General features: G+C 38.5%; 1 protein-coding gene across 1 annotated transcript; it reads right to left on the bottom strand.

The window, feature by feature from the left end:
* Positions 1-3,463: 3,463 nt before the first annotated feature.
* On the bottom strand, positions 3,464-4,252 carry LOC134288240 (uncharacterized). The gene has a single exon (XM_062852409.1). The coding sequence runs from the start codon at positions 4,250-4,252 to the stop codon at positions 3,464-3,466; it is 789 nt and encodes a 262-aa protein (XP_062708393.1).
* Positions 4,253-12,130: the final 7,878 nt, after the last annotated feature.

A 12,130-nucleotide genomic window follows, 5' to 3' on the forward strand; every position in this document is an offset into this window, starting at 1 on the left:
ACGTGCACACATCACAACAAATCGAACCTCAAACATCTCAAATAACAATACATACATGTGGAACAACGTACAGTACAAAATGCAAAATGATAACAGCAACTACTAAAATGATACAAGCAAAACAAACCTCCACTCTATACACTGTAAAACGGTAATGCTCAAATGGTTGTTCAAGTTTAGCAAAATCGATAGCTGAAGTCTAGATATGGAAGAAAAATCATCAACTGAAAAGCAAGTACAACAAAGAATATCACCTTTTAAAAATGAGTATATTTTGAAACGAAGCAGCAAAACTACCCTAACCTGATGAACGACCTGACAAATTTTAAAGGAAAAATCAAGAGAAAAGCAATATTTTTCACCAAAAAAAAAACTAGAACAAAACAAACAACCACTACTTTCAACTAGAGCGGAGCTACTAGGGCTACCGGAACACAAACTGTTTTATATAGCAAAAAGAAAAACATAAGAGCAACAAATTAAACAAGTGTAGTAGCAAAAGAAAAAATAACTGACTGTACAGAACCGGAAATTATGTAACCGTATAGAGAGAGGAAACCGTAGATTCAAAACAAACTTTAAAACCAAGAGCAAATATGGAAAATCTACTACTATTCATGGAAGAAGATGTAATTAAATATCCCCAGATGTGTGCCTTTTCTAATAACATTATACACGAAATACACAGAGAGAACAAATGAGTATAACAAAAAACAACAACAAAAACCCGATCAGAAAACAGTAAACAAACACACAAACAATATTTCTGCAATTACTCGAAGAAAAAAAAACAACACGACGACGACGATTACTTGTACATAAGTAGGAACAATGAAAAAATAGAACTGCTCACTTACACCGTTCACCAATCGGCCATCGCCATTATAGGGAGTGCAGTGCGCTCATAGCCTACTTGCAACTAGATCGCGCGGTTTGGTTGCTAGACGCACCGACGACGACGACGTTGCCAACTGACGAAAGTCAGTCAGTGGTTGCTGTGATGATTGCTAAAAGTACTAGAGAATCGAACGCTGGCGAGGTAATTATACGTGACTTTGCTGGTCAAAAGGTACTTCGCACTGGATCGCGTCTCGAGTCGTCCGGTTATCGGAACTAGTAAGTGTAGACCAGGTGCGGCTGGTCAGTTGGCCACGCGTGCAACAGTGAGCAAAAACGCGATTCTTATATTTAGTTTATCGGAAAACAAACCAGTGCTATTTAAAATTCTCATTTCGTTTTATTTTTGTCGTTTCCAACAGTAGGCGATAAGTTTTGTACATTTGTAAAAAAAAAAAACAACTACAAATGTTTGGTTTTTAGATAAATCCAAGTAAGCATCGGGTGAAAGAGAGCTTCAGAAAAAAAACGGGGGAAATATGGGAGCAGTTATTAGAGAAATGTAAGTAAAACACAGAGAAAATTAAACCAATTTCAGTGCTAAGAACGATAAGAGAATATATTTTAACTATTATAAATTTATGGTTTTAACTGAAAACTGAAAAAAAATTGCAAAAAAAAAAAACAAACAAAAACTGTTCGCAGCCTTCGGGTATGCGAAGGAGTAAGTGAACAAGAACGTGTAATTAAAAAAAAGAGAGTTAAACTTAGTAGTCGTATAAGAAAACCGTCGTGCGTAGTAGATTTATTTGAATTGAAAAGGGGAGACGGAAGCAAATGTGAAAAATATATATACATATGTAGGATATTTGCAAAACAAAATGAAAGGAAGCTAAGTAAAAAGGTGGCACGAGCAGAAAAAAAAGTGAAGAAAACAAAAACAAACACGTAACATTTTGAATGTTTTTGATACAATGTAATTTATATATATCTAATTTAGTTTAATGTGAATATATTCTATTTTAAGTCCTCTAACTGAATATGGAAAATATAAACAAACGCGAATCTGTAATGAATGAAAACAAAAACAAGGAATGTCTCAGCCTGTCATTGGATGAAATGTATCCGAAATTTCCCAAATGAAACAATTAGAATGGCCGGGAGAACGTTTGGATAGGAGGTCCTATTTTGGCCAGTTGAGAACAACAACAAAATTAGTCAATTGGTATAGAACTAAGCGCCTATTTCTTCACCCTGGCCTAAGCGTTAAACTAGGTTTACCATATGGGTAAGCCTGGCTTACCGGTTAAGCCGAGATGAAGAAATCGACCCTAAGGGTCGATTTCTTCACCTCGGCTTAACAGGTAAGCCAGGCTTACTCATATAGTTGAGCCTGGTTTAACGCTTAAGCCAGGGTGAAGAAATTGGCCATAAGACTTTAAAAATTGTGTTGGCTTAACTTTTGCGCTAAAGTTAAGGGGTCTGCCTCTGCTGTGATGTTCTGCCGAATTCCAATCCAGCGCTTGCTTGCAGATTTCGTCTTCATTCGGCCGACCCACTTCCATATACGTTCTCTAGTTTCTGTTGATGTCGGTTTCTGATGGCGAGATCGTAGCAGGCTGTGCGCGCAAGCGGCTGCGTTTTCGAAACTGTCACGCGTTTTCTTTGCTCCGCGTTGTTTTGATTATGGGCGACTGAATTGAGAAGTGGCCGGTGCTACAAATTTTGCCTCGAAAAGTGCTTGAAAATTGATCTCCGGATAATTCGCGATTGTTATGAGAGTTCACACCAAAAATCGATTGAGGGTTTCAGCAAAATTTTGTTGAATTTTGCTGAGCTGAAGGCTTCAGCAAAAAAATTGCTGAAATTCAGCAAAATTTTGCTGATTTGTTCAGTAAACTCTGCTGATCACCAGTAACGTTTTGCTGAAATTCAGCAAATTTTGCTGAAAGTTCAGCAAAAAAAATTGCTGGACCCTTCAGCTCGGCAAAATTCAGCAAAATATTGCTGAAAGCGTTTAGTGTGTTTGTCTTATTCCCATCGGGGCGCCGGAGTTCGTGTTCATTTTTGCATGATTTGCGTATAGTTTTTGGTGATACTGCTGCTGGATGTCCGGGATACGCAAATGGAAGTCAACAATCCGTATCGAGAGTACTGGATTTCGTATAATTTGGTGAGTTTGTTCCTGTACATCGTTATAGTGCATGAACGTGGATCAAACTTAAACTTAACCTCTTCACTAACAATACCCGAATTCCCGTGATATCTAGGCCTGAGAGGACGTAGAGGTCTCTGAATACCTTTCATAAGCGTCCAATCAATCTTCTTTTCGAATCCCTCAGCTGTCGCAAGGACGTGGCCAGGACGGCTTTCAGTCGTTAGAGGATTGCGTCAATCTTGTCTTAGAGTCAGAGATTGTCCTAAATTACTGAATTGAGAAGTGGCCGGTGCTACAAATTTTGCCTCGAAAAGTGCTTGAAAATTGATCTCCGGATAATTCGCGATTGTTATGAGAGTTCACACCAAAAATCGATTGAGGGTGATAGCAGAGTAAACTCGACTGATCGGTTAGAGGAGCGAACAAAGAATGATTTATTTGTACATATAAAAATCAAGGCTTACTATGCTAACATCCCCCCTTAAGCCTAAATTCGTAAACCCCAAGTTTCGTCTTATCTTCAATGTGCTTCGGACCCGCTAATGGTTTTGTAAGGATGTCCGCCGCCTGAAGATCTGACGCCACGTATTCCAACTTGATGGTTTTAGCTACGACCTGCTCCCGGACATAGTGGTGCCTGATGTCGATGTGCTTGCTACGTGCTGAGTAGCCAACTTCACGCTCCGCCAAGTTGATAGCGCTCTTGTTGTCACAATGAATCACCAAAGCATCGTTCGTTCCATGGAGATCGAATAAGAAACCTTTCCACCACATGGCCTCTTGCGTTGCAGTTGACAGAGCCATGTATTCTGCCTCGGTGGTCGATAGTGCAACGGTAGATTGTCGCTTCGAGTTCCAGCTAGCAGCTCCACCGTTCTGCAGGAAAACATATCCGCTGACCGACCGTCGTGTATCGGGATCGTTTCCCCAATCTGCGTCGCTGTAGCCGTAGAGTCTCGTGTCCCCGGCTCGTGTGTACGTTAGCTTTTCGTGCTTCGTACCCCTTAGGTACCGCAGTATTCGCTTAGCCGCCGTCCAGTGTGCGGAACCAGGATTACTGCAATAACTGCTGACCAAACTTACCGCATGGCTAATGTCCGGTCTTGAACACTGCGCAATGAATTGAAGTCCACCGACTAACTTTCGGAATGGAACATCTTTCATCTTCTCCTTTTCTTCTTCATTTGCAGGACACATTACCTTCGTGAGCCGCTGGTTCACATCCAGAGGAGTAGGAGCATTATTACAGTCGATCATGTTGAACTTCTTCAACAGCTGGTCGATATAGTGTTCCTGGTCGATTGCCACTGCGCCGTCCGATCTGGTCACCCGCAGCCCTAACACCTGTTTAACTGGTCCCAAGTAGACCTGTGCGCCGCCGCGCCACGCCGCCGCCGCCGACACTTTTTATCCCACGCCGACGCCGACCGAGGTATCGGCGGCGCGCCATACGCCGCTGTTTGTCACGCCGCCGATTTTCATTTTTCGCGCCGGTGATCAGTGTACGAACAAAATTAAGTTTATATAAAGTTAAGATAAAAAAAATCTTACGATCACTATCATAAAAGTTTGATTACAATAACTGATTTCTCAACTCTTAGATCACACATTCACATCTCTTCAGAAGTTTCTTCAGAGAATCTTCCAGAAGGATTCAGTGATGCCTTCTGGAGATCCACCTAGGATTCCTCCAGAAAAATCTTCAGGGATGCCTCCAGGATGATTTTTTTTCTGAAGATCTCTCAGGAAGATCTCGACAGGAGTAATTTCAATAATTATTTCAGGAGAATTCAGGGATGCCTACGAGAGTCACATCAGAGATTCATCCAGAAGATCCTTCAGAAATTCTCACAGGAGGTCCTTCAGAGATTAGTCTAAGAGTACCTTCAGGAATTCCTACAGGAGTTTCTCTAGGATCTAGTCCAGGAGTTTCCTCAGAGATTCCTGGAATTTGTTCAAGAATCCCTCCAGAAAATCCTTCGGGGATTCCTCTTGGAATTACTTCAGGATGCCTCAAGAAAAAATTGCAGAGATTCTTTCAGAAGTTCTTCAAGGATTGCTCCAGAATTTCCTACGGTGATCTCTCCAGGAGTTCGCTCAGGTGTTTCCCTAATAGCTCCAGGAGGATTCAGCGATGCCTCCATGTGTTCATTATGATTTCATTCAGAAGTTCCCTAAGCTATTTCAACGGGAGTTCGTTCAGGTATCCTTCTAGAAGTCCCTTTAAATATTCTTTCAGGAGGATTCATAAATGCCACTTGAAGATCCATCAAGAATCCCGTGAGAAGTTTCTTCAGGAATTCCCGCAGGAGGTTTTTAGAAATAAGATGAGGAGTTCTTGCAGGGATTCCTTTTAAAGTACCATTAGAAATTCTTACAGCAGTTCTTTCCAGGAGTTCCATCAGAGATTTTTCCAGGAGTTTCAGGGATTCTTGCAGATGCTTCTTCGAAAATTCCTGCTGAATTTCTTCAGGGATTCTTGCAGAAGTTCCTTCAGAAATCATTACAGAAGTTCCTTCAGAGAATCTTATACGAAGATCCAAGGATACAACCAGGAGAACTCAGGGATTACCCAAGCAGTTTATACAGCGATTCCTTCCAAGATTTCTTTCAGGAGTTACATCAGAGATTTCTCCAGAAGCTCATTCAAGAATTCCTACAGGAGTTCCTTCAGGGAATTTTGTAGGAGTTCCTTCAATAATTCCCTTAGGATTACAATCAGGCAAATCTGCAGGATATTCTGAGTGATCTTTCATGGAGTTTCTACAAAAATTCTTCAAGGATTTCCTTCTAAAATTCTTTAGAGAATACCTCCTGCAAATCCTTCCCCCTACCCAGAAAAATCCGCTGAAAATCCTTCGAGGACTCCGCCTGGAAATCCTGTGGATATTTGTACCGTAATTCCTTCGAGCATTCGAGAACCCCTGCAGGGATTTCTCCTGTAATTTCTTCGGGGATCCCCAGGAATTCCTTCGAAGATTCCTCCTGGCTTTTTCCTGTAATTCTTTCGGGGATCCCTCTTGGAGTTCCTCCGGTGATTCTTCCTAGATTTTCTTTCAGGGTTTCCTCCTTGACTTCCTTCGAGGATTCCTCCTGAAATTCTTTCGGGGATTCCTTCCAATCTCCCGTCAAATTTCTTTGGCGGTTCCTCTTAGAATTCTTTCGGAGAATCCACCAGGATTCCTCATGGAATTCCTCTAGGGATTTCTCCTGCACTTCATTTAGGGATTCCTCTTGGGTCACCTTCGGGGATTTTCATTCAGGAATATCGTCTGGAATTCCTTTGGGGATTCTTTTTCGAATTTCTTCGTGTATTCCTCCTAGACATCCTTCATGGATTCCTCCTGAAATTCTTTCAGGGCTTTCTTCTGATATTTTAACGTGGATTTCTCCTGAAATTTTTCCGGGGTTTCCTTCTGGAATTACTTTGATGATTGCTCTTAGAATTTCTTCGGAGATTTTTCCTGGATTTGCTTCAGTGATTCCTCATTGAATTCCTTCGGGAGTCCTTCTGCAATTCCTTTGGGATTTCTTTCTGGAATTGTTTCAGTGCTTTCTCCTATAATTCCTTCAGGGATTCCTCCTGGAATTCCTTGTGAGATTTTTTCTGGACTTCCAATGGGAATTCCTCTTAATAATCCTTCGAGTATTCGGCTTGGAAATCCTTCGAAGATTTCTCCCAGTTTTCCTTTATTGGTTCCCTCCCGGGATTACTACAGGGATTTTTTCTTTCATTTCTTCGGGGATTTCTCCAGGAACTCTTCCAGGAATCCCGTCGCATATTCCTGCTGGACCTCCTTCAGTGATTTCTCTTGGATTTCCTTCGGGGATTCCTCCTGGAATTAATTCGAAGATTCCTTCTTAAATTCCTTCGGGGATTCCTTCTAGAGTTTCTTCGGGGAGTTCTCCTATTTTTTTTTTGGGATTCCTCCTGATGTTCCGTCGGGGATTCCTCCTGAAATTTCTACGGGAATTTCTCTTCGATTTTTTTCGGAGATTTCTCCTGGAATTCTTTCGGGGCTTCCTCTTGGAATTCTTGCGGGAACTCCTCCTAGAATTATTTCAGGGGTTTCTCATGGAATTCCTACGAGGATCCCTCCTGGATGTTTTTCGATGGTTCCTCCTAGAAATATTTTGAGAATTTCTTCTAACATTCCTGAAAAAATAAAAATCTGAAATTTCTTTGGGGATTCCTTCTGGACTTCCTTCATCAAATGCTCCTGAGATCTTTTCTGGGATTCCTAATGAAATCAATATTTCATTACCCTTTATTTGAAATGGAGTAATGCAACGTTCATTACATTAAGGATACCAGTAATGTCTCAATATTCCTTTCCAATTAAAAATGTTTGTTAACCCTAATCTCGAAACAGCCGCGAGTACTTCGGCTTCCCAAACTAATATAGTATTAAGGCAGTTAAAAATTTGAAAAATGTAAACAACCCCGAGCAGAAGAGAATAACAACAGCATAACAAAATGCGTTATTTTGGCAAAATAACTGCATAATGGAATTAGTAATTTTCATGTTATTAACATAACATATTGAGTTATAAACTTGTCTGTCATAAGCGGCAAAATAACAAGTCACATAACAGAAATTTGTTCCTGAAAAATCAATTTAATAACATGTTTTGTTAGTGGCAATAACAACTTAATAACAGTGAATTTGGGAAATATTTCAATAACAAATTTTGATATTAAAGAGTTATTGATAACATTCCGAAAGCAAAATTAGGGTAAAAACTAACTTTTTTTACTCATTTTTGGGTAATGATTTTAAGTGTGTTATTCTATTTTTAGAAAATAATAGGTCACAAAAAAAAATTCGATTTCATTATAAAACTTACAAACATGGACGGGATTTGAACCTCCAATCCTGCTATCGTAAATTTTCAGTCGCCTTTACCAATGAGGCTATCACAGCACTTGCAGTGAGGGACGATAGAAGCTTTACTGGTTCTACGTATTGCCAGTTTCATGTTTGCCAGTCGCAGGACAAAAATAGACAGAGATTTGAATGCAAGATCAAACAATGAACCTCTCTCTCTTACCAACAGCGCTATCGCGGTGCGCAGACATGCGCACTGAAACACTAATAGGGTCAAGTGGGTAAAATGCCATTTTTCAAACTTTCACCGATTTCAATGATAATTAGCCTCATTTGTTAGGCTTTCGAAGTGGTAAAAGCAACTAGACAATATTTGCTCGATACTTCAGCAAAAATATTCACTAAACTATTGCATTTTCATCGATTTTTAGCGGTTTTAAAAACTGGTTCGTAAAACGGAAGTGGTGCAAAACGACCATCTGCCATGGGGTAAGATGCCACTTCATGAAAACATTAAAAAATTACGTCCATCAGTTTTCGGGCATTTCCGACTCCTTTTCCCTCCTCTGTCCCGCTTTTTTCGTATACTCAATAAATGGAGTGTTACCCCCTCCCCACAAAACGATGATCGTAATATTTGAATAACCCCTAAAATAGAAAGCGTAGACATCAACAACCATGCGTCTCCATGTCTGCCTCAATCTCGTTGGAAACACTTGGCAGGTAATAAAATCACCAGAAAACCTTAATTGCAAGCACGATAAACCGGAAGTTGCCAATTTTCATTGGGAAATCTAAACATTTTTCGTGGGTTTGGTGGCCTAGCTTCTAGAAGAATGTTCGATGCAAACATATCTTGACACCATTCACCTATAGTAATGATCAAGTCCCATTCAGGAATGATTTTATCAGTTGGGCCATTTTACCCCATCTTGGCATTTTGGGCTTTGTTCCCCTAACAGTGGTGGCATGGCCCGTCGTCGGCTATTTCCAAGGAGTAAAGAGAACGATGAAAAAGTTCTAGGTAGTCGACTATTTATGATTGAGCTTCGTCATGGGGTGTATTTTGGGGGCGACAAAGATTCTTTCCGGACGGAGATGATTTTTATTTTATTTTTTGTTTTGTTCGCGTTGTGAGAACGGCGGTTATACACGTACCTACGTGAGCGAAGGTAAAAGGTAATTATATCATATGCCGATATGATTACTTCTGCAGATGCTGTTTAGTTTTATTCTGTTTAGGATTATTTTTAGTAATGAAAAAAGATATTTATGACATAATGTCAAACAATATATGATCGAATAATAATAGATCGAAAGGAAAAAGTTATAATAGACAAATGCAATCACCAATTGAGCAGAATTGTCTGTATAGTTGACATTTTTATTGATCAGAATTATTTAGTAGGTACCATATTTGCTATCTCCACTCTCACTAACATTCATTACTTCGTAATACATAGTCTGTTCGGTACTTTTTGACGTTATAATTAGAGGTTAGAATAGCAGTACTGTTAAAATGACATATAAATTCAACTAAGTTTACTCAATTTTGAGATAAAAAAAAACTCATTTGCAGATGTATCACTTTTTGAAGCTAAAATTATACTTAACCTTTAAGAATTGGGAATCGTAGAAAAGTGATAGGAATTTGGCACCGTAACGGGACTGGGATATTGAAAGAAGGAAATTAATACAAAGATAAACATATCAATAGCTATGATGCTATATTTATCCAAAACTCAAATTATAGCAATGAATAAAATAAAAAATACGGAAGAGTCTGATGAAATTTCTAGATATTGCAATGCCTTTATTTTTTACTTCATAATATGAAACAGCAGCCAATAAAATAAAGCAGGTAAACTATGTAATGGTTATATCTGCGATAAATTTTCTCTGATTTTGACAATATTGATCTCATTTGATCCAGATTTATTTTTTCCATCAAAAACAAATCCGACTGAACCGATCTGGTCATCGTGAGTTAAGAAAAAACCTGAATTCAGTAACAGTGGTGTAGCATTGATTATACGTCGTTTTCAAAATTTGTTACTGAATTGCCATACACGTGGAATTTTCCATAAACCAGCTGCAATTGGCTTCTTTAGTGGTGTTGAGATAATTCCATATTCACAATCTACATGCCAAACTGAGCGGAAATCCAAATTTTCATGAACTTTGGTACCCGGGAACCCATTTAAAAATCGATTTAAAGTTTGTATGGGAGCGATTTGTCGAATCACCCCTCGTCGCATTTCGTACTGGGCGGAGCTGTCAAGCAGTTGCCCAGCTGTCAAAAGGTGATTTCAAAAAATCTTTTTGTAATTGAATTTAGGTATCAAAATAAAGTTTTAAAAATCTGAAAAAAATCATACTGGCTTATAAAAAGGTGCTCTTTCGAATAAAATCAAAAAAACAATATATTATTCTTAATTTTAAAACCCAATTGGTGATTGGTACAAATGAAGTACCTTACCAAGAAAAAAATGTTAAATTTAAATTTATACGTTCAATATGTAGTCCGTCCAAAGTCTTACACCGTACATGAAACCGTTTTTAATTAGATTTTGTTTTAGATTTTATAGAGGCATTTTAAAATCTTCTCCTGTGTGATAGGGATAGGATTTTTCAAAACACCATCGTTCTTCTTCTGCTATGTTCTGCTATGTTCTCGTTTAGATGTACACTCCCGTTCAAAAGTTTGGGGTCACCCCCTCAAAAACATGTCATTTTTTTAGGCCCATATCTCCGCCAATTTGCGTCCGATTTCAAAACCCTAGGTTTCATTCAAAAGATAATAAATCAAAGAAACTTTGAACATGATTTAAAAGAAACTTTTTCAAAAAATTTTGTATGTAAACTTAACCCAAAGTTGCCAAATTTTCTAAAAAATGAATATAAACTTATGGCAGTGTCGCTGGAAGTTGGGTCGACCAAATTTTAAGATGATAGCGGTAATATGACCCATTTTCTATTAGCTTTCAACTGCTTTTAACAGAACTTAGCTAAAAAATCTAGAAAAAAAGTTATTAAGTAAATTAATCCTTGATGTCATCGATCAAAAGTTTGGGGTCACCCCTCAATATGATGTATCGGCCAAAAGTTTGGGGTCACTTTCGTAAAAAATGGAAAAGTGATTCGGTGATATCTTCGTCATCTATAGTTCAATTTTAATTATTTTTGGCTCATTTCAAAGATAATTAACTAAATTTACGTTTGATGTCTTCAACTTAACGTATTTAACGATTTTTGTATATAAAAATGTTATGTAAAGTTAGCACATTTTACCACGCTTCAAAAAATGAGGCAACTTTACGTTAAGTTTTAGTATGTAAATTTCAACAAATATGTGTCGTTCAATGTCTATGCAGTAAGTATCATTCATTTTGTTTCAAATAAGCCAAGAAGAATTAAAATTGAATGAAAGATGACAAAGATATCAACAAATCACTTTTCCATGTTTTACGATAGTGACCCCAAACTTTTGGCCGACACAGCATTTTGAGGGGTGACCCCAAACTTTTGGTCGATGACATCAAGGAATAATTTACTTAATAACTTTTTTTCTAGATTTTTTAGCTAAGTTCTGTAAAAAGCAGTTGAAATCTAATAGAAAATGGATCATATTACCGCTCTCATCTTAAAATTTGGTCGACCCAACTTCCAGCGACACTGCCGTAAGTTTATATTCATTTTTTAGAAAATTTGGCAACTTTGGGTTAAGTTTACATACAAAATTTTTTGAAAAAGTTTCTTTTAAATCATGTTCAAAGTTTCTTTGACTTATTATCTTTCGAATGAAACCTAGGGTTTTGAAATCGGATGCAAATTGGCGGAGATATGGGCGTAAAAAAATGACATGTTTTTGAGGGGGTGACCCCAAACTTTTGAACGGGAGTGTATGCAGGGTACTGCGCCACTTGGGCAGTGGCTGGTATTTTGGGTACTTTTCAGCTACAACTCAGTCAATTTCAGAAATTTAGCAAATCCTCGCGCCGCCCAGCAGGGACTTTGTTTTGTACACATTACAGCACCTCCATGTCACGTAATATACCACACCTCTTATCAAATGTGATACCGTAAGCGTACCATGCTTTGTGCACCTAGGGCCTAACTTTGCGCACTTTTCAAAAAATCGTTAAACAGTTTTTCTGGTGCATTATGCAAACTTTTTCCCACGGAATACTAGTTAGTGATATGGGGTATGCACTTTGTCTCAGTTTGGATGTAATGATAAATGGAAGAGGAAGACAAATTGATGAGTGAATATGCAGTTGCATTCCCTCAAATGCTGTAAATAACG

Source organism: Aedes albopictus, chromosome 1 (assembly GCF_035046485.1).
Source record: "Aedes albopictus strain Foshan chromosome 1, AalbF5, whole genome shotgun sequence".
Lineage (NCBI taxonomy): Eukaryota > Metazoa > Arthropoda > Insecta > Diptera > Culicidae > Aedes > Aedes albopictus.